The sequence below is a fragment of the Colletotrichum paranaense genome, assembly GCF_030867605.1.
Source record: "Colletotrichum paranaense strain IMI 384185 chromosome Unknown Scaffold_5.1, whole genome shotgun sequence".
Classification (NCBI taxonomy): Eukaryota; Fungi; Ascomycota; class Sordariomycetes; order Glomerellales; family Glomerellaceae; genus Colletotrichum; species Colletotrichum paranaense.
Genome location: NW_026848963.1, coordinates 1,633,900 through 1,652,709, shown reverse-complemented (window position 1 = coordinate 1,652,709; position 18,810 = coordinate 1,633,900). Strand labels below are relative to the sequence as shown.

At 51.9% G+C, this 18,810-nt stretch overlaps 9 protein-coding genes across 9 annotated transcripts; 6 read left to right on the top strand and 3 right to left on the bottom strand.

Moving 5' to 3' along the window:
• Positions 1 to 2,897: 2,897 nt before the first annotated feature.
• On the top strand, positions 2,898 to 3,788 carry CPAR01_06917 (uncharacterized protein; the record flags this gene model as incomplete). Its single annotated transcript, XM_060491188.1, has 1 exon — positions 2,898 to 3,788. One exon carries the CDS (start codon positions 2,898 to 2,900, stop codon positions 3,786 to 3,788), a length of 891 nt encoding a protein of 296 aa, XP_060350062.1.
• Positions 3,789 to 4,911: 1,123 nt separating this feature from the next.
• CPAR01_06916 (uncharacterized protein) lies at positions 4,912 to 5,946 on the top strand (the record flags this gene model as incomplete). Its single annotated transcript, XM_060491187.1, has 1 exon — positions 4,912 to 5,946. The coding sequence occupies one exon, from the start codon at positions 4,912 to 4,914 to the stop codon at positions 5,944 to 5,946; it is 1,035 nt and encodes a 344-aa protein (XP_060350061.1).
• Positions 5,947 to 6,380: 434 nt separating this feature from the next.
• Positions 6,381 to 6,770, bottom strand: CPAR01_06915 (uncharacterized protein; the record flags this gene model as incomplete). The annotated part of the gene is made up of 2 exons (XM_060491186.1): positions 6,381 to 6,599; positions 6,681 to 6,770. 2 exons carry the CDS (start codon positions 6,768 to 6,770, stop codon positions 6,381 to 6,383), a joined length of 309 nt encoding a protein of 102 aa, XP_060350060.1.
• Positions 6,771 to 8,396: 1,626 nt separating this feature from the next.
• On the bottom strand, positions 8,397 to 9,077 carry CPAR01_06914 (uncharacterized protein; the record flags this gene model as incomplete). Its single annotated transcript, XM_060491185.1, has 1 exon — positions 8,397 to 9,077. The coding sequence occupies one exon, from the start codon at positions 9,075 to 9,077 to the stop codon at positions 8,397 to 8,399; it is 681 nt and encodes a 226-aa protein (XP_060350059.1).
• A 14-nt stretch (positions 9,078 to 9,091) lies between these two features.
• CPAR01_06913 (uncharacterized protein) lies at positions 9,092 to 9,533 on the bottom strand (the record flags this gene model as incomplete). Its single annotated transcript, XM_060491184.1, has 2 exons — positions 9,092 to 9,303; positions 9,362 to 9,533. The coding sequence occupies 2 exons, from the start codon at positions 9,531 to 9,533 to the stop codon at positions 9,092 to 9,094; spliced, it is 384 nt and encodes a 127-aa protein (XP_060350058.1).
• A 1,330-nt stretch (positions 9,534 to 10,863) lies between these two features.
• CPAR01_06912 (uncharacterized protein) lies at positions 10,864 to 11,666 on the top strand (the record flags this gene model as incomplete). The annotated part of the gene is made up of 4 exons (XM_060491183.1): positions 10,864 to 10,901; positions 10,979 to 11,020; positions 11,065 to 11,164; positions 11,394 to 11,666. The coding sequence occupies 4 exons, from the start codon at positions 10,864 to 10,866 to the stop codon at positions 11,664 to 11,666; spliced, it is 453 nt and encodes a 150-aa protein (XP_060350057.1).
• A 533-nt stretch (positions 11,667 to 12,199) lies between these two features.
• Positions 12,200 to 12,451, top strand: CPAR01_06911 (uncharacterized protein; the record flags this gene model as incomplete). Its single annotated transcript, XM_060491182.1, has 1 exon — positions 12,200 to 12,451. One exon carries the CDS (start codon positions 12,200 to 12,202, stop codon positions 12,449 to 12,451), a length of 252 nt encoding a protein of 83 aa, XP_060350056.1.
• Positions 12,452 to 13,423: 972 nt separating this feature from the next.
• On the top strand, positions 13,424 to 13,753 carry CPAR01_06910 (uncharacterized protein; the record flags this gene model as incomplete). Its single annotated transcript, XM_060491181.1, has 1 exon — positions 13,424 to 13,753. A coding segment is annotated over one exon (330 nt), but the record flags the coding sequence as incomplete, so codon positions are not given.
• A 4,135-nt stretch (positions 13,754 to 17,888) lies between these two features.
• CPAR01_06909 (uncharacterized protein) lies at positions 17,889 to 18,311 on the top strand (the record flags this gene model as incomplete). Its single annotated transcript, XM_060491180.1, has 1 exon — positions 17,889 to 18,311. The coding sequence occupies one exon, from the start codon at positions 17,889 to 17,891 to the stop codon at positions 18,309 to 18,311; it is 423 nt and encodes a 140-aa protein (XP_060350054.1).
• Between the last annotated feature and the right edge of the window lie 499 nt (positions 18,312 to 18,810).

The following is an 18,810-nucleotide window of genomic DNA, read 5'->3' as shown; positions in this document are numbered from 1 at the left end:
TGTAGAGGATACTGCTCAGTAGATGTTTCGAGCAGGGGCAGGTCGGATTATGAAGGCACCGCGTGCGGCGTTAGCGATGAAGCTTTTGTCGATGATGTTGCATTCACTGCCTCTAGGGTCTGAGTGAGGGTAGTCTACGACTGAGACTCCGAGGTAGGTATGAAACAGTCCTAGGCATTCAGAAAATACCCTCGGATTTTCAGTCGTGGTCAGATCTCACCAAATCCTCCGGTCAGATGGTTGAAATAGAAGAGAAAGTCTTCCTGTAACCAAGTTAGCGATGCACACACACGAGCGGTATTGGGTGAAGACGGACTAGTCTGTGGTCTTCGAGCCGGAAACGAGTTGTTTGAAACCTCTTCTTTGCAGAGATCTGAAAGTCCTCCCCCCCGCCCCCCGCCACCCACATATGCAAGCAAGCTGGTTGGGGGCGGTGGGCAGGTGGAGGAGGAGGTTGGATATTCGAGCCTCTTGGTCCTTGAAACATGGATCGGACTCAAAGCTACGGGCCCTTGAGTGGGTGAGTGAGAGCCGCCTCAGTGTGACGACCGGCTGAGATACGCAAGCCAGGGCCTGTAGCTTTGAGTCGAGAACCATTCCGTAGTCCAGAGAAAGACCTTTGACGATTGAGGAGAGTATTGTTCGAACAGTATTTTTGGGATGGTTGGAGCGCACAACGGAGGGTCCTGTCGCGTGTGAGCTCCTCCGTTTGCTTAGAAATATCCAAGACTGGACTCTGCAGGGCGGATTAGATAAAGAATTATGCCACTGGAAGATGCTTTCTTCATGATGGTATCTATGTCGAGATTAAGCGGTTACATGGCAGACAGACCGAAGGCATGGGTATTACTTGGCTTTCAAGGGGGCAAAACAGGTGTAACAAAGAACAGTTGGAAGAGTGAACATACCGGAGCTGAGATACCAAGTCCTGGAAGTGCCAGTGGCGAGAAGTCAAATGTGAATCATCGGTTGCAGTCTTCGCTCGTACCTCCTTGATTGATTCTCGTGATCGTCTCTAGTCTGTTGTGATTGCTGTCGTAAGAATTGTGTCATTCACTCGAAAAGAGGAGTTGGGATTAGTATCCTTCGTCGATCTTTGCATAATCTGCCCCAATTGCTGAAGGCCGCAGGGCACTCCAGTTATGGAAGCTTCCTGCTTTCACGACGTTAGTAAAGCTTAAAGAGCAAGGTGCGGAAGAGGGCTCAGCTCACCTTTCGAACAGTTCTCTTTGGAAGAAAAATACTAGGCTGTGCCTATATGTCAGGTGAGGCTTGCCGTCGTCATGAAAGAGGCATACCAAAGACTATCAGTACTGAGGATGGCATCCAGGGTGGATGATTCCAGTCGGGGCTGGAGAAAAGGGTGGTAAACTCGCATACAATGCTATTTGAACAAAGAGAAGAGAAGAGGTTTTGTGTGTGGGAAGTTTGGATGGGAAAAAGAGTGATAGGCAGAAAAGGAAAAAGAATATTGACTGCATAGAATGTGGGAAAGGGTGTATGGCCAGGAACATCGGCGTCACGTGTTGGGGGTTTGTTTTGATATTTGTGGCATAGAAGGAGGCAGAAACCGGGGGAAACGTGAAGGAAGGTGCGATGAGTGATTGCCAGGCTGGCTGTTTCCAGTAAAGGAAGTTAGAGATGTGAAGGTAGAACAGCCTCAATGTACCTGCCTTACCTGTGTATAGGTACCTACCTTGGTGAACCGTAAACAACGTGAAGCTGCACGGCTGTTGGGGCCAACTTTTAGAGTTCCAAATGCTTTTATTTGGATGGTTAATTCAACCCAGGAGGATGTCCAGCTTGAATTGTAGTCTGTAGATGAGTTTGATATGTGGCTTGTCTGATGTTGTCTGCGTTTTCATACAGGTCTCGACGCTGGTCTTGATTTCAGTCTATCAAAAGCAACGAATCCTCGCAAAGAACAGATTTCTTTCTCAAAGTCCTCGCGTAGTGTATTTGATGCCACTCCACATCTCCCCCTTGATCTTCTGAGTATAGTTCATAATTCCATATGCCCGCATTGTCACACGAGGGCTAGGTTTAGACATTTCAAATCGGTCATACAACGTTTGCACAAAAGCGTGGTGTCGAACTTCAATCTGCCATCCTCAAAACTCTCGAATTTAATAACTCGACTGCCTAATTTGATAACATCCCGTTGACGATAGACCACCCGTGTTAGATTCATCGTACGCGTTTCCCGGACGTGGCAGAAAAGCCACCAAAGATGACGGTAGGTCAACCTGTCACCGTTGGCACACGTGGCTATCAGTAGTAGAAGGCGTTTTAAATGCCTATTGACGGAATTCGAGATTACATGTGAGGCGAACATGAACTCGACTTCGATGCACAACGGGGCCGATGCTGGTGTCAGAGTTCTACACCACCGACGACATATCGTGGACGGGGCGAAAGCAATCCACCGGGATATGGCCAGGGCAAAGGTTGGGCAAGTTGATACAAAGAAGAATTTCGAACAATCAAGCTTGACAGTAATTGATATCTCTACGCGATGCAGAGAGACTTGCGGTTTTGCCAAGACATCTCCATTGGCCCAAGGCTGTCACTCTCCTCCGCAATGTTGGAGCTCAGCAAATCTTAGCTGATGATATGGACAGAATTCAGTATGCCCTGACAGTAACACCAAGACGGACCGACACAGAAGACTGCTTTGTAATGCGTGAAATATTTTCCGGCTGCGTCAACATACAACGCAGAGAGTGGAACCAGAAGAACGCGGGAAAGAAATGCTACTTTCGGTTTATGAGGTAAAGCTTGCCGGCTCCTTGACGTGGTACATAAACTAGGTAGTCCAGGCCCCAACCAAGATGAAGACCCAAAGGGCCGCATTACATATCAAAATCTCTAGTCATCGTCAAACCAAAACAAACATAATGTCCTACACCTCGGTCACTATCGTCGTCTCGCCATACCACGTCGGCATCCCCAACCACCGCGTCGGCACCGGCCCCCACCGCATCCTCTCTCACGGCCTAGCCGACAAACTCGAATCCCTAGCCCCAATCCGCTTCGTCAACATCGGTCCCGTAGACGACTTTGAAGGCGAGATCGGCCGCACATTTGAACTCCTCCGCCGCATATCCACCGCCGTCTCGGAGGCCGTAGCCGCACACTCTTTCCCGCTTGTCCTCTCGGGGAACTGCTACGCCAGCACCGCCGTGGCAGCAGGTCTTAACGCTTCCGTTCCGGGCTTGAACCTGCTGTGGATAGACGCACACGATGACCTGGATACACCGTCAACAAACGAGAATGGGTACCTTGATGCAATGGCGCTGTCTATGGCGGCTGGGATGAGCTGGCATAAGCTGATGGAATCCGTGCCGGGGCATAAACCCTTGAGTCTTGATCGAGTGGCGTATTGCGGCCTGAGGGACGTGTCTGAGCTGCAGAGGAAGACAGTGACGGAGGCTGGTGTGGATGTTATCTGGGGTGACGAGAAGAGTAAAGTCGATTTCTCAAAGGAACTGGGGGTGTTGTTGGAGCGGAGGAGGTTCGAGAAGACGCATATTCATCTCGATCTCGATGTTTTGGATGAGTCGTTCGGGAGAGTGAATGAGTTCCCTTCTCCAGGGGGGTTGGATGAGCAAGATTTGATAGGGTGCTTAGAGACGATTCCGACGAAGACGAGTCCGACGTCTTTGGTCGTGTGTTCTTTCAATGCAGAGTTGGAGGGAGGCGATACAGTGGCTAGACTTGCAGTGAGGGGCATTGTGCGCTTTGTTGAGGGGCTCATCCAGGCCGAGGTCCTGAAAGCAGTTTCATGAGAGGTGTCAGGTCTTTGTCCTGAGCCGATCAACAGGTGAGTGTATCCAGGCTTATATTCTTGCTTATCAAGGGAGACCACATAGATTCAGAAGTTGAGGGCACCGTGGTAGTAAAGATGTTGATAATGGTATCGGCATCAAGTGATATGGCATCATGGCTGGAACATAGTGAGGTAGCCCACGTCAAATATCACTGAGAGCAACTCGAAACCTTTGCATCGAAGCAGGAAACGGTTTGAACCGCGCCAAGGTGCCCTCAGCCTGGACAACAGGGAGTGTACCTCTTTCTCCTCCACTCCGTACTGAAAAATATAAGATTCAGTCAACGTCAACGCGAAAAGCTATACGTCTGCTGCATCTCGTCCTTGGTTCCGCGAAGTCTTCAAGTCACGTCTGGTGAGACTTCCAAACTCCGGCATGCACCCACAGACGGGGAGAAATTCTCCTGACAGATTGTAGCTACAATCATGTTTGAACTTGGCCCAGAGTAGAAAGCAGTTCATGGACCTCAGAATTATGGCCATGATACACTAAGATCTTAACACCGATGAGCTTTTTACTCGCATCCTCTAAACCTCTGTCAAGTGATGGAAGTCTTCCGGTTCATGTGACATCGCGGAGAGGCAAAGTTGAAAATCATGGGAGCCCGAACTCGGAAACAAAACTACGAACTCACATCATGACATGAGTCCTTTGATAAGATTTAAGGTCTCTACTGTGCTTGGGCATTGACAACCCATGATCTCCATGATCGCCGACCACCTCTCAATCTCCTCGGCGGATAACTTGAATCTAAGCCTCTCAGCACAAAGGCTTCCCTCCAAAAGCTGTCACTCCGATGTTTCATTGACCACCAGAGTCTCTTGTCTCTGGCTCAGACCTCATGTAAGCCCCAATATGGCAGGTAGTTCCACCCGGGATGGTCGTGCGTATCTGAGAGCATGCAGGCAGCTTCGGATGCCGACCTCGTGGCGGTCTGACAGGCTGCAGCTACTAGCGCCGCGAGACACCCATCCAAAATAGACTGGCCCGTTGTGGGATACCTCAGTGAGATCTCTCACAGCCTCATAGCCCACCAAGGGATGCGTGAATACTTCCAATCGCATCAGACAGTCCGCAGGCCATGCCTCACGACACTGTCATGACGCGGCGTGAGGACAGCCTGGATGAGCCCATATACGCGCAGTACAGATTTTCACAAACAGTGCCGTCAGGGCAAGGCATCGCGTCGCACATCAGACTCCTGAGTATATCAGAAGACATTCTCGCGACAGTACACGGCGAGCGCGACATCCTCATTTGGAATGTCAAGCTCAACTTGCCTCCTCAGCGCATCGAAATCGACATAGTCCTCGACCACATTACGGGCATTGCCATCTCTCCGACAAGTAGCGACGTTCTCGCGCTGTCGTTCCGGTCGGGGTCCAAATGCGAGGAGGTATGGACGTTCAACTGGGCAGACAAAGCCCCTGAGGCAATGTTCACGACGGGTTTGGACTTCCACTCACCACAATTTTCGCCTGATGGTCGTTTACTCGCGTGGATATCGGCCGGGTGTGTGGACGTTTGGGAAACAATTATCAACACGCACGTCCAGACAATCAGCGAAAGCAAGAAAGTGACCAGCGGCCGGCCGGTATCCAAGTTCGCATTTTCGACGGATTCAAGTCGACTCGCAACGGTGGATCGTTCGGGGAGGCTGGTGAGCTGGGACGTCGCAACATGGACGTATATTGGCGAATCGAAGGCTCAGCCGGCGATGGACGACGGCGGGTGGGAACCAGTGCAGCTCGTCACAGATGCCAGACGTGTCATGATGGTCTCCCGCGGCGTAGATGGCGAAATTCCGCAAAAGTGGAGGTTGACAACATGGTGGCCGAGTAGCGGTAACAGGGCGGAACTCGAGATGGACGAATGCGTATATGGATGCGTTCCTGGAAATTGCGCATTCGTGGCGACGGTTCAGTCAGACGGGGGAAAACTGCGAATTCGTGACGCGAACAACGGCATGTGCTTCGATCAGTCGACCCAAGGCATAGCGAAACGCGGCAAGATACCCTCGGTGGTGACGGGCGGTATGGTGATGAGTGGAAAGATTATGGTAACGCAGATTGCCAACGGGAGGACGACTATATGGCAGTTGGTGGCCACGGAGTAGGGCTCGAAGCGCACGACGGCGCGAACGTGACTCGCGAAAGGGCACGATGTCTTGGTTGGGAAGAAGGGTTTGCACCAAGATATGCGCCAAACCGAGCAGAGCCCGATAACGACGATTATCTTCTCACGAACTCGCTGATTCTGGTCAGCGAAGCGAAATCCAAGCTAGAAGTAGGCGGGGGTCGTCTTGATGGGGCCTAGTCGCCGGGAGAAGTTGTGGATTCGGCGTTATCTTACTCAAAATTTGACCTCAATTTCCATCAAGCAATGTTTACAAACTATCCTGCTAGACCGGCGCCCGCTTACTCTTGTCAGAGCATTTAAGTCAACTTGTTGCAGTCGGAAGCTACTATCCCTAATCGCCCGTACTTGAAAGACATTGTCACCCCCCCTGTGTCTCCGAGTCAAACCGCTTCATATACGGAAGGCGGCATTCTACGCCGCATTATGGCCGTGTTTTGCTCGCGTTCTACCGCACGTTTGAAGGATCAAGTTGCATGGGATTACCAAAAGAGTGATAAGAGCTTGGGTGACAAAACTCCAGGTCAAACCTAACCCACTTGTTAGTCTATGTTGGGCTGAGAGGCAGGCGGGTACCATACCAACAGCTTCAACCCAAGTATTGATGAACCAAGGGACAAGGAACGCAGAAATCTATAGGCCGCATAATATTGAGTAAGCTTGTGTTCCTTTTGCATCTCCTAGAGTACATAATGTACAAAAAGATCGCCCCACATTGTAGAGAAACCCATACAAAGATATGACTTCCAGGACCTGATCTGGGAAAGCAGCGATCGAGTACGTTATCACTGTTACGTTTCCCATTTGAATCCTGCAGCGACTGCGCCATACATTAGTTAAGGGTTCCCGGATGAGGGGTTGTCTTCTCACAGATGAACAAAGCGACCTCTCCTATCATGAAATGCCAACTGCGATCAATCAAAATACCCCACAAGACGCATCCTCCCGCCCCGAGTAGTGCCGCGGGATATGCAAGCCATAGATACATCGCGGGTGCAATTATATCATTCTTGCTTCTGGCGAGCTGGGACGCGAGTTTGTCAAGAATCCGACTAGAACACACCATTTCGATAGTACCAGTGCCTAGGATGAGGCCAAGCCAAAGCAAACCCTGAGTTTGGCTGCTGAATTGGGCATATGCCACTGGCCCCATTGTGAGAAAACAGACGACCCTGGACAGATCCCGCTAGATAAAGGACTCTCGTAACATTGTCACCTGATTTTGGCAGTGTATTTTACCACCAATACTGGAAGAATATGTAAGGAATGACTGCACACAAAAATCGAGGCTGGGCCACAAGCTTCATGAAGTGGATGGCCGTCATAAACATCAGCCTCTTTGACCCTACTTGAAGCTGCCGTACTCCCTGCAAAATCGTGAGGATTTTGAAACAGCCACGGTGCAAAAAGACTTACCCAGAGCCTCAAATTCTTCGTTGTTTTGACGATGTTTCACTCTTGGTCCAGTAAGACACTGTCTGATATAGATTTTCGTGGGTAGAATGTTTCCGGTAAGAATGATATCTCGAGTAAGAGGAGAACTCCGAAGGCAATTGCAACATGAAAATGCACCCACAAGATCCCAGCATCAACAACATATCCTCCGACTATACCCAATGTCAGGGCTGTTCACGTTTCTCGGGTGATGCAAGCATGTCCGGCGGCCAAGGCATCGGACAGTGAGTCATTGATGTAGAGTCGTGCATGAAATCTCGGCGATTCCCAGTCATTGGATTACAAGAGAGCAAGCTTGTATTCACTGCAAGATCATCCAAGACGGAGTCCATTACGTTGTTCATGTCTAGAGAGTCCAGGAGCTGCGTATCGACTTCTATGTCGTCGAAGGCAGAGAGTAGTGCGTCGTTTGGAGCCTACTCTCCGTACAACTCCGCACTCTCAATGGCGTTTTCGTCCATGAAAAGGGTCTCAAAGTGATGATCGCCATTGTTGACATCTTGACTGCCAGGAAGATTGAACCCCGGAAACCCACGATCACCCGTGTGGCCGGTTACGAGCCACAGGTCACCGGTTGGATCTCCAGTCAGAAGATCATCGTTGTGAGTCTCTGAAGGGACCTCAGCTGTGCAAAGGGCCGTTGAATCAGAAACTAAACGTTGACTCTCTACTATTCGGCTGCTAGAAGCATGTTTCTGCATGCCTGGTTCCTGATTCTCGGGTTCTTCGGGTGTCCATATCTTGAAAACCTCGAGGTCGCAGGCCAGATGAGCCTTCAACCAAAGTGAACATTTCGGGCGTTTTTTATTACACTACAAATCTTGTCAGAATAGGCTTTCGCTTTGGTGTACGTATGTGGCGATAGCTTCGTCACCAATGATGGTCGAGGTAAGACATACTCTGCGCTTCTTCCTCGTAATACAGAAATCAAATGCATCAAAGTTTCAAGTTCCTTCCTAAAGTGGTGCACGGAGATCAGAAAGCACCCATGGTTTCTTCAGAACCTTCAATCTCGCCGTACCGTGGCAACTCTTCTAACGCTTTTTTTTTTTTTGAAATCTTGAAGCCTTGGAAGAGATCTTCTTCGGGAATAGTCAAGGCGACTCCCAAACGAATGCGGCCATCAGGGCCAGGAAAGACAAGTAGACCCTTGCTAGCGCACAGCAATGAGAACCGGCGGGGAGTAATGTTCGCCGATTTACTTTCGTACTCTGTGTCCAGCAAGATAATCAAGTCCGCGCCGAAAGCTGGACAGTATCGCAGCCAGGGGAAATTCCATGTCGATGTTTGCGTGCTCCATTTGGCATGGATGACTCGGGCCCGCTGCTGTAGGTTCTCCTCCTCGTAGATATCCAATGCGGTGGTCACACCTGTGACGGCCATCGAAGACATTGAGAACGTGCTAACTGAGTGGTATGGCTTCATTTTTTTCATGACTTCATCGGGGCCAAGCAGGAATGAGGTTGGCAAGACACCTCCGGAGATAGACTTGCCCATGGTCACCATATCTGGTTTGTGCTCGGGTCCCATCCAGTCAGAACTCAAGAACCTGCCAGTCTTGCAGGATCCCATCCGGACTTCGTCTGCGATGAAGAGAATATTGTACTGCTTGCATAGCTTCCAGACGCCAATGCAAAAGTCGATCTCTTCCTCCATGGTCCTTGGAAGGGTTAGTAAATTGTTCGATTGTGTCGCAATGTTAGATGCGGCATTGGGAAGATAACTCGCCTGGCAAGTCCATGAAGTGGCTCCATGATGATGGCAGCGATACGCTCATGCATCTGCTCAAATATCTCTGCATAGTCTTCGACATGAAGGTAGCGAAGAACCTTTCCTGTTTGAGGGTTGATGTTGGTCATACTTTTGCCGAATGTCGCGAATTCTGGGTTTCATTTTACTATTTTAACATTTATCAAGATAAGCTTGATGTGGCGGCTTACCTTCCCAGCCGGCCTCCGGCTCCATGAGAGGCCACACTCCAGAAAGCGTACCGTGGTAGTTGTCTGACGTTCCGAGGACAAGAATCTTCCTAGGGTCGATTTTCTTGATGTCGACTCCCCATCCACGCGCCAACTTGCAAGCCGTATCTGTAGCTTCAGAGCCCGACGTCATGGCCAACACTTTGTCATAGCCAAACTTATCATACAACCGTTTGGCCAAACGAGGCCATCCTTCTGCTTGGCCAGCAATATTGGCGAGTGTTACTGGGTACAAGTTAGCACAGAATGATCAGCGGCATAGATGAAGATCGTTTTCTGACTTTTCTTGGCTGAGTTGACTTGCGCTTCAAGAAGCCTCGGATGACATTGCCCAAGGTTGCTGGCGCTGAATCCACAGATGAAGTCAATCAGCTCGCGCCCATCGGAATCCTTGACCTGCAGTTAGTCTCAAGGACAAAGACATCCCGGGCGGGGTGCATCTTACGCGAACTCGGGAACCTTGCCCAGAGACTAGGTACACTGGCAAAGAGTTGATCCCTCCGACGCTGTAAGTCTTGTTTATCTCGTTCAGTGCACTGCCAGATGCCGGCAGGGGGGAGGGAAATTTTGGTTGCAGTGGCACTCTCTAACATGGCTGCATGTACCTCTCTGCTTGGTTCGCTGGAGCAAGACGATCTTAAGATTGCAAACAAGATTCATATTTCATATGGTTTTCAGATAGCGTGCAAGAATACTTATTTGATGCAGGCCTCATTCTACCTCCATGAAGGGGGCCTCGGATTCAAACATCGAAATGTGTCAATCGGGAAGTCTTACCACCAAAATCTCATAGGCCATGTCCCAATATTAGTCCTTCGCTGCAGAGTAGGTAGTGAAATGCAAGGACGCAAATGTAGAAGATTATGCTGCCCCCGATCGACGGCCAGAATTTTACCGACCGGGCATGGTATGCGATAGACTTCGGCGACGAAGGCAGGCTCGTCAGTGTATCGATTAGAAGCCACTAGCATGACTGCCATTATTCAGCTAGCAAGCCGAAAATATGAGAAACGTTGGAATCCGTCATTATCGTCATGCACGCGGAAAATCTGCTCCTTTCGACCAGTACATGATGGTCACGCGGCCGCAGCAAAAGGATGCGACGAGCCTCGGTGGAAAAATTGCCTAAAACGGACTGGTCTTGCTCCGGGCTTCTCCGCAAATGTTCCTCGGCACTACAAGTTGCGATTAATGCCAATTGCCCGATCAATGCAGGTTTCTTTTGTACATTGGATACGAACCCTCCGTCTCAAGGCGACAGCTAAGATCCCTGGCCCTTGGCACTTGAAGCTCACAAGCCTATTTGTCAAATATCGTGAACTGTTCGGTCAGAAAAGAGAACGGTTTGATAACCTACATCTTCGATTTGGACCCGTCGTTCAAATCGCGTGCAACGAGGTTTCGTTCGCAAGCTACATAGCAGCAAAGCAAATCTACGGCTCGGGAAGTAAGGACTTCTAAAAATGGAGCTATACTCTCTCGTTCAGCAAGACGGTCACATGTAAGTGCCTTGCCACGGGTTTGTTTTTGACGCCTGTTGTGATCATGGATCTGACATCTGCAGCAACCAGTTCACAGCCCTCGACTCAAATACCGTACCTATGACACTCTCTTCCAAATGTAAGTTCCGTGCTCTATGGCTAACGTAACCAATGATAGCATAGCACTATACGGCGCCATCTCGCTGGCCGGTACTCCAACTCATCGGTTCTGCGACCTCAGATCATCGAGATGATAGACGAGCGGGCAGGAGCCTTTGGGGCGGTGTGTGCGGTTCCAGATACGGCAGACATCTACGTGAGATACCCGAGGTCACCCGCATGAATGTGGTTTCTGACTGTGTGCGCTGAAATATTAGTTTTACCTGCATGCATACGCTCTCGATTGTGTGACTGGGATGTTGTTTCATCCTCGCAGAACAGATTCACTATTCGACGCTGGTGACCAGCAGATGGTCAAGCTGCTATCCTTATGCCAAAACCGGAGAACGTAGATTCTCATCGAACGCGCTTTAGAGTCAAGAAACTCTCCGGGATGCGTTCTTAACACTAACGAGTCTCGCAGTAACCTTGTTGCACCATTATCTGCCCCTACTATCACCACTCTGGGAGGCCGTGTTCTCGAAGCTGGTCGACCTGGAACAAGGAAGCAACTTTTTGCGAAGGTTTGTGCAGAGCTCGTTGGGAACCGGAGACTACTCCGACTTCACCTTGGCACGAAAGCTTTCAGAATCGAGCCATGTAAGCAGGCCCCTGGCAGAAGCTGAATGCCTCGACCACATTGGCGCTGGGATCGAAACTATAGGTGATACCTTGTGTTGGCTCATTTGGGAACTCTCTCGGCCCAAACACGAGGGAAGAGTCCAAAAACTTCACAACGAGCTTGTCGAAGCAGAGAATGATCGGCCTCTTCACAAACTGCCCTATCTGAGCGCTGTTGTTCATGAGGGCTTGCGTTTATTTGCCCTAGGAACGATGTCGCTTCCACGTTACGCGTCAAAACAGAGCGCCTTTATTGATGGATATTTCATCCCCAAGAATTCGATCGTGGCGTTTAACTCCTTTAGCATGCATCGCCTGGATGAGAGTACGTTCCCGGACGTATGCCAATTCGTTCCTGAGAGATGGTTGGATTCAGAAGACAACACTGATCGACAACGTTCATTTCTTGCCTTTGGGTTTGGCCCACGGACTTGCATCGGGCGGCAGTAAGCTTGGATACTTCATCCACGTCGAGTTAGAGGTTCTTGGTCAAGGGGTGAATCGCTAACTTGCGCAATGTGCGCTTTGTAATCTTGCTATGGCTGAGATGAGAGCTTGCTTGAATGCAGTCTACTCCAAGTATCGTACTAGACCCTCCCCGGATATGCGGTCGAGTATGGAGATGGACGATCAAGTTCTAACATCCCGTCCCCGAGATCTGTGCTACAGGACACAGTTCGTACCTTGGGACCTAGAGGCGTGGTTCTCCAGAGTGCCTTCATCACACGCAGTTGAGGATCACTGGCATCTGTTGCTTGGCAATCGGGCTGGCACAGGTATAGAAGCTTAGAATATGAGCCCTAATTCCGGGTCATCACTCAACTTCCAGAGATCTTCTCAGTATTGGAAGGGTGGCCGAGTTGGTTATGGCGCCAGGTTAAGGTCAGCTTAACATCTGTTTCCTGGTGGGGCAACCCGCGCGAGTTCGAGTCTCGTCCCTTTCAAGATTGTCTTTTTGCATGTCGTGGTGATATTGATATCCATTGTCCGATGATTTTTTTTGTTGCGATTTGACGAATTCGGTGAACTCCGCCGATGCGTCTTTTTTGGGTACGTACCTCGAGAATTGAGTTCCGTCTGCAGAAATTGTTAGTGCAACGGAACGGACCAGTAGATGGGGCAGAAACGGCTCAGAGTGGGTTCTTCGGATACGAGGGACCTGTGAGAACTCTGCACCGGTGGGGCCGTCACCGACAATGTGCCGTGGACCAACCAGGGACGGTTTTTCTCCGTGCACAGGCCACTTTCTCGCCCGATTCATCCCCGACTGTGGATCCGGGCCTGGATTGATGTTTGCCCCATTCCGGACGTCCTCCGACCGGTCTTCCCAGCTGCTGTCGACTCGTCTCCACGCAGATGTTACACTCGCTGAAATTGTTGGAACGCACCATCATTTCATGAAGATTGCGCTGCTGCAGCCTTAGCTTCGGGGGGCAACGGGGGACCCAAGCGACCCAAGGTCCTCAAAATACAGGGGCGATGGATGCTGCAGGCATGTGCGCACTGCGCAGCGCTGCCTAGCGCTGTAGTCCACTGTCCACTGGTCCAGAGGTGCAATGTACCGAGGTGAAACGCGGTATTTTGCACTCAATACTGGGACTGACGAAGACATCAAGCCAAAGAGATATGTCTGTCAGAGCGGCAGAGCAATTGTTGAGACCCGACAGTTGTTGGTTACTGGTGGTCCGGTTCTTGGCCAATCGTTGCCGGCCGTTGCAAGTACGCAGTACGCAACTTTGTGGATTCGAGCCTCTTGGACGACCTGGTCTTCTTCACGTGCGGACTTGCTCTGCTCCGCAATGCCTTGTCTTGCGTCGTATCATCCTACTGCTGCGCGTCCCAATTCCCTCTCGTAATCGTCAACTACACCAGACCATATGGGTTCCTAGGAGCTGTAAGCAACAGCTGGCCATGCGCAGCGCATCTGAGCGTATCTTGCCTCGTAAGATCACAGCTGTGCCGTTTGCTGCCCATCGCGATCGGTCCAGAAATTGGACGTCGGATGCTTTTCGCAGACACCGACCACGTGAGCGGTGGAAGCAGTATCGTCTCCGATCAAGGTGCTCGACGGATGCGCATGCCGCCCAGATAAGAGTACGGCTTGCGAGTGTCAACCTCCAAATGGTGTCGTATCTTTGGATTGTTTCCGAAGGTCTGGCCGCAGACTTGTTTCGTAAAGCTAACTGCGTCTTATCTTGGGCGATAGGCGATTGCTGTTTTCGAACGGCGACCCAGGCAACCAGGAGCGACAAGGGGTTCAAGGGGATTCCTCGGCGTCCACAATTCCATCCTTGAGCCTTGAGATAAGCAACCACAGCAGTCTGGGGTTTCGGTAGGTCCCCCACGCAGTGATGGAGGAGGCCCCTTTCCGCCCCTACATCGAGTGGGCTTCTTGATGGCCACGGTCAGCAAAGTCCCCGTAACGTATCAGTTCGGATAGTCGTACATTGCGCGGATGAGCAGGATGTCTTTCCCCGAGTCCCTAGTCTGAATGGTAAGCTACGCCGTATGCCTTACCGAGGCGGGTGGTGTTTGGCGGCTATAGTCCTATCTTCGAGGCGCGCTGGCGCGGTCTGCGACAAGTTGACATCTTGGTCAGGAGACACTTGTGGCGTTATCAAATCGGTTTCCCGGCGTGTAGGCCGCCCCGTGGCTGTGAATGCCGGGATAGCCATTGGTCTCGCTCAGTCTATACCGGCTGAGTTTCCTGGATTTGGGAAGACGTCGCGTGATCTGCGTAGGATCGCTATTCCCGAGGGCTAGAAGTCGGTAGTTGGAGATGTGTTCAGGGCTAAACGTCGTCGTCACTCCTGTCAGGGCGGCCTGCTTGTCGGCCGCCTTCGTTCTTGCAAGTACCTCGCTAACAGGGTACGGAGTTGGTAGAGTCGGAACTGATGTTTCTCTGCCTATCAGTACCTTAGCCCATGGTGTATCGATGCCCTTGTGCCGTCCAGCACGCTGTATCAAGGATCTGTTCCGATGAGATGTTGGTTGCTTCGTCTACTCCGTACATAGCCATGTGAGCTTCCCCGGCTGTCAGCGTTTTCTCGTCTCGCTGGGTGACATTACTCCGTGAATTAATCGCACGAGTGGTGTAGCCGGCATAGAGTATAGCTTATCCGTACATACATAGGAGATGTGCCTTGGTCCCGGTCGATGGCAAGGGATTCAAGAATCAAAGATTGATGCAGCCGTAGTTCGCATCCTGCAGTCGAGCTAACATGGCCATGTCTAGAGCAAGGAGTAAGGATCTTCGTCAATGGAAAATGGGAGACTTTGGCGATGGCCCAGGAAAGATGGAGGCGTCAGAGAGATGCGGTTGCCGCAAGGCTGGAGAGGATCCAAGGCGTCGGTGGAGGAAGGCACGGGTGGGTCTGGTCACTGTCAGCCTTGAGGAAGCCACGATGTGAGGCAGGTGCGACGACGGAACCTGCGCACCTTCCATTTGTTCTCTAAGATATTGCAGGTGGAAGGAAAGGAAGGTGCGATGTCCCCCTTCTTGAGATGCACCTTCCCGCCCACTCCATCTGGACGCAACCACGTGCTTCCGATCCGACGACATCTTGCCGCATTTCTCAGGCCCGCGGTGGATGTCTCCGTAAGGTACAGACGCGAGGTTCACTCCACTCAACTTCATGTCAAAATACGCCAGCGAACGTGTTTCTCTTGGTCTTCAACTCCACGTCGCATTCCGCTCTCATCAACAGCTGCCGTGGTCTTGGCGCCTCTAAACAACCTTCCTCACTTGAAGACCTACAGCGGGGTTCCCTATTAGACGTCCTCCCGTCCTGGACCACTCCCGACTCCCCCATGTACCTTGCCTTGCCCTCTCGGCTCTCGCATGGCTATCTACATACTGTTGCACTGCACTGCAACGGAGAATCTAGACGCAGATCTCTTCCAGGGCAAATGTTGGTTCATGGATGCTGTTGGTCACCGCCATGTGATGCCCTCGCTAATTCGTTTCCAGCTGCGGCTCAGCGGCACCTAAATGTTTTGACGTACGGGAGCGAAGGATGAGGAGGAACCGTTCTCGAGACCCTGCGCGCGTGTCTGCGGGCGTTCGATCACCCTTACCAAAGTCACTGACCAGGTACACCTACCTGTACGCTGGTATCCTTATTCTGCATACGAGGTCTCAAATTCAACGTCACTTCGTCTAAATGGCTTCTAGTGGTGGTTGTATCGGGCTCTCCGGAAAGGCAATCGAACCTTTTACTTTGCCCGATTCATACGCTTTCTTTCGGGACTCCGCCAAGCAATTTGTCGGTCTGCACTCGGTGTGTTAAATCTCGCTCTCGCCATCCCCACTTCACCAGCGACCGTCATCGCGCGCGCCACACCCGCTTCCATCAAAAGCGAGGCGTTGCGCATTTTGCTGCCCTCGCTGGGCCTCATTGGAAAGCCATTGAGCTGATCATGATGCAAGGCTATCGATTTGTTCCATCATGCCATCTCAGCCTTTCCCCGGATTCGATACGTATATACGTATCGTGAGTGTGCCCCTCCTGTTCAGCCTGGCAGTGGACAGGGTCTCCAGGGTCTAAGGGTACCAATTGCGCCATCAGCGAGCCTTCAGGCTTCAGCGCAAGTGGACGACCCAGCATGGCGGGACAAACGTCGACGTCCTTGTCGCGCGTGCTGCGATCGGGTGTCATCCCCCGGACTGACCTGGCTTCCCTCCACCAAATAGCCGGGTTTGGCGCTGAGCCGGCTCGATAGGTGCTGAGGGAGAAATTTCTTGGCTTGACGACTCGTCTGTCTTTCCCATCAAGGAATCGAACGCTTTCCTCACATCCCGACGACAGACATGAATGGTAGACTGACAGCCACCGACGATTGTCACCGACAAGTATCTCACCCGCGTTAAGCCGGCGCAGAGATACTCTTACGTACGACTCAGCTTGGCTCTAACTTGGTGCGGTAGGTGGGCGGATCATCACTGGAGTACCATCTGTGACATCAGCACCTATTCAGGGCCTCCTCAGAGCCACTTCAGAACCACTTCCCACGGGAGCTTGCAGGCCTCACGATCCTAGTGGGCTTGGTTGTATCAGGGAGTTATTCAAGGTGTGCCCCCCGACCCTGTGTTGGCGCGCAGAGACAGCCTTGGGATTCCCTGTGCAGAACGGGGGGAGCCCCTGTCTCTCCCCCCATCTGCTCCAGTCTCCTCCATTTTCCTCCATTTCTCTCCATTCTCTCTCCATCCAAGCGCGTCCACTTGGCTCACTTTTCAAACGCTCACTCGCTCGCTTTGCGACCGCCAACCGTGTCGTCCTCCACCGTCGTCGGGATCAAGACGGCAAGACGGAAGATTGAGAGACTCCACGACTCGCACCGAGCGAACCAACGGTCTGCATTTGCGTGGAGAGCATGCGGCGCTAGTCGGGCAACTGGGACCACAGCACTACGTCATTACGCATTATGTGCATTGAGCAGGTCGAGGATGAGGACTGATGGAGAAATGGATCATTTCTTTGCTGTCTCAGAGGTTGACGATTTTTTTGTGCTGCCGCTGCCGCTGCCTCTAGGCACTCGGTCCCTGATTGTTTCCCCTCGACACGACGAGGATTATTAGACGTGGAGCGCAAGCCGCAACCACAAAGCGTAACAACGTGGAACGTTGGAGCCTCATCCGACGCCTCGCGGCTTCACGGCTCCTCGGGGTCATCCCTTTCGCTTTCGGCGCCGACGGGGGAGGGGAAAAGAGGAGAGTTTTTGAGGAGAAACCTGGAAGAGAGTGTTGACAAGGTCTCAATTCTCAAAGTACCTACACATTTCCAACAAGTACGGATGGCTTGATTATTCGTACATCGCCCCCAACCCACCCGTGCGGGACAACACACATGCGCAAGAAGCCGCGAAGAACACACGAAGAATAATGCCTCCATGGGTTCCTAGCGCCAGCTAGCGGACAGCCAAACCTTGACCACTTGTCGAACCGCGGCACTGTAGTGCGGGAAAAGGATTTGCAAAGTCTCAATGTCTCGCCATCCCGCCGCCACTCTCCATAGGACTCTCAGGCCTAATCCAAGTCGTGCGACACACAGGCGCGCAGCAAAGTCCTAAGGGGCGCGGACCAATGTCCAAAGGGCCGCAGCCCAATCGGCTGATGATTAGGGATACAGGGCAGAGGAAATGCAAATGCAAATGCAAGACAGGCTGACAGGCTAGAGCCCAAAGTACCGCCGATAAATCCCATTTACCTTGGGTCGGGTGTTCCAACGATGGGCTCAATATGCTTTAGACCTGCGGTCGATAGCGCGGGACAAATTACCGCAACCAGGCCCAGAGCCGACACCGTCTGGCTCTACACGCGCTCTTACAGGCTCACTTCTTCGGCCTGGGTCTTGGCACCACACCAGATACGGCTGTTGCGAGCGATGCGATGCTTGAATGCTTCGATACGGCTGACGCTGGCCACATGCCAGGCACCTCAGCTCTATCTTCTCGGCCTTGCCTTGCACGGCGTTGCGTTGCCCTTCACTGTGCCGCAGGACGTCGTCCGTAAGCGAGAGAGAGCGCCCATGCTACCCGCGCTGACTGCCCGGCAAGTCTTGGGAGGTCAGAGTGTGGGCAACAAGATTGCTGTGGCACCGGTCGAATCCACCGGGGACCCCGAGTCAGACCAAAGAGGCCGCGAGAGATAAACAGACACAAGTTGAGGGAACCTACGCTAAGAAACCCTTCATCGACATTGTGCGAGCCCGCCCGCGCCCAGCAGTGCACACGGCGCCTGTATCCTATGGATAGATAGGTACAGGGACAGCACTGATAGGACGAGACATGCGACTACATACGGACGGACAAGGGGCTGAGAGGGGGGCAAAGGACATGGGCATGGGCATGGGGGTGTCGAAGGCACACTACAACTCTTTGGGAGTTTGGTCCCGCAGCCTACGTCCATGTCCAATGAGATGGACGTCATTCACCCATCCCGGCGAACGCGACACCAAGGAGTGAGAGAGGAACCGACTGATAGCCCAGTACGGGACGGCACTGAATGGAAGTTGTACAGTGAGGAGTAAGGACTGCCTCAACTCAATCGAGACCTTCCCTGCCGGCTGTTCTGTCTGTCAATCTTTCTCCGGCAGCCTGTCTGTCTGATTTGTCTCGTTTGTCTATTTTTTCGACCCTTGCCGGTTTTTG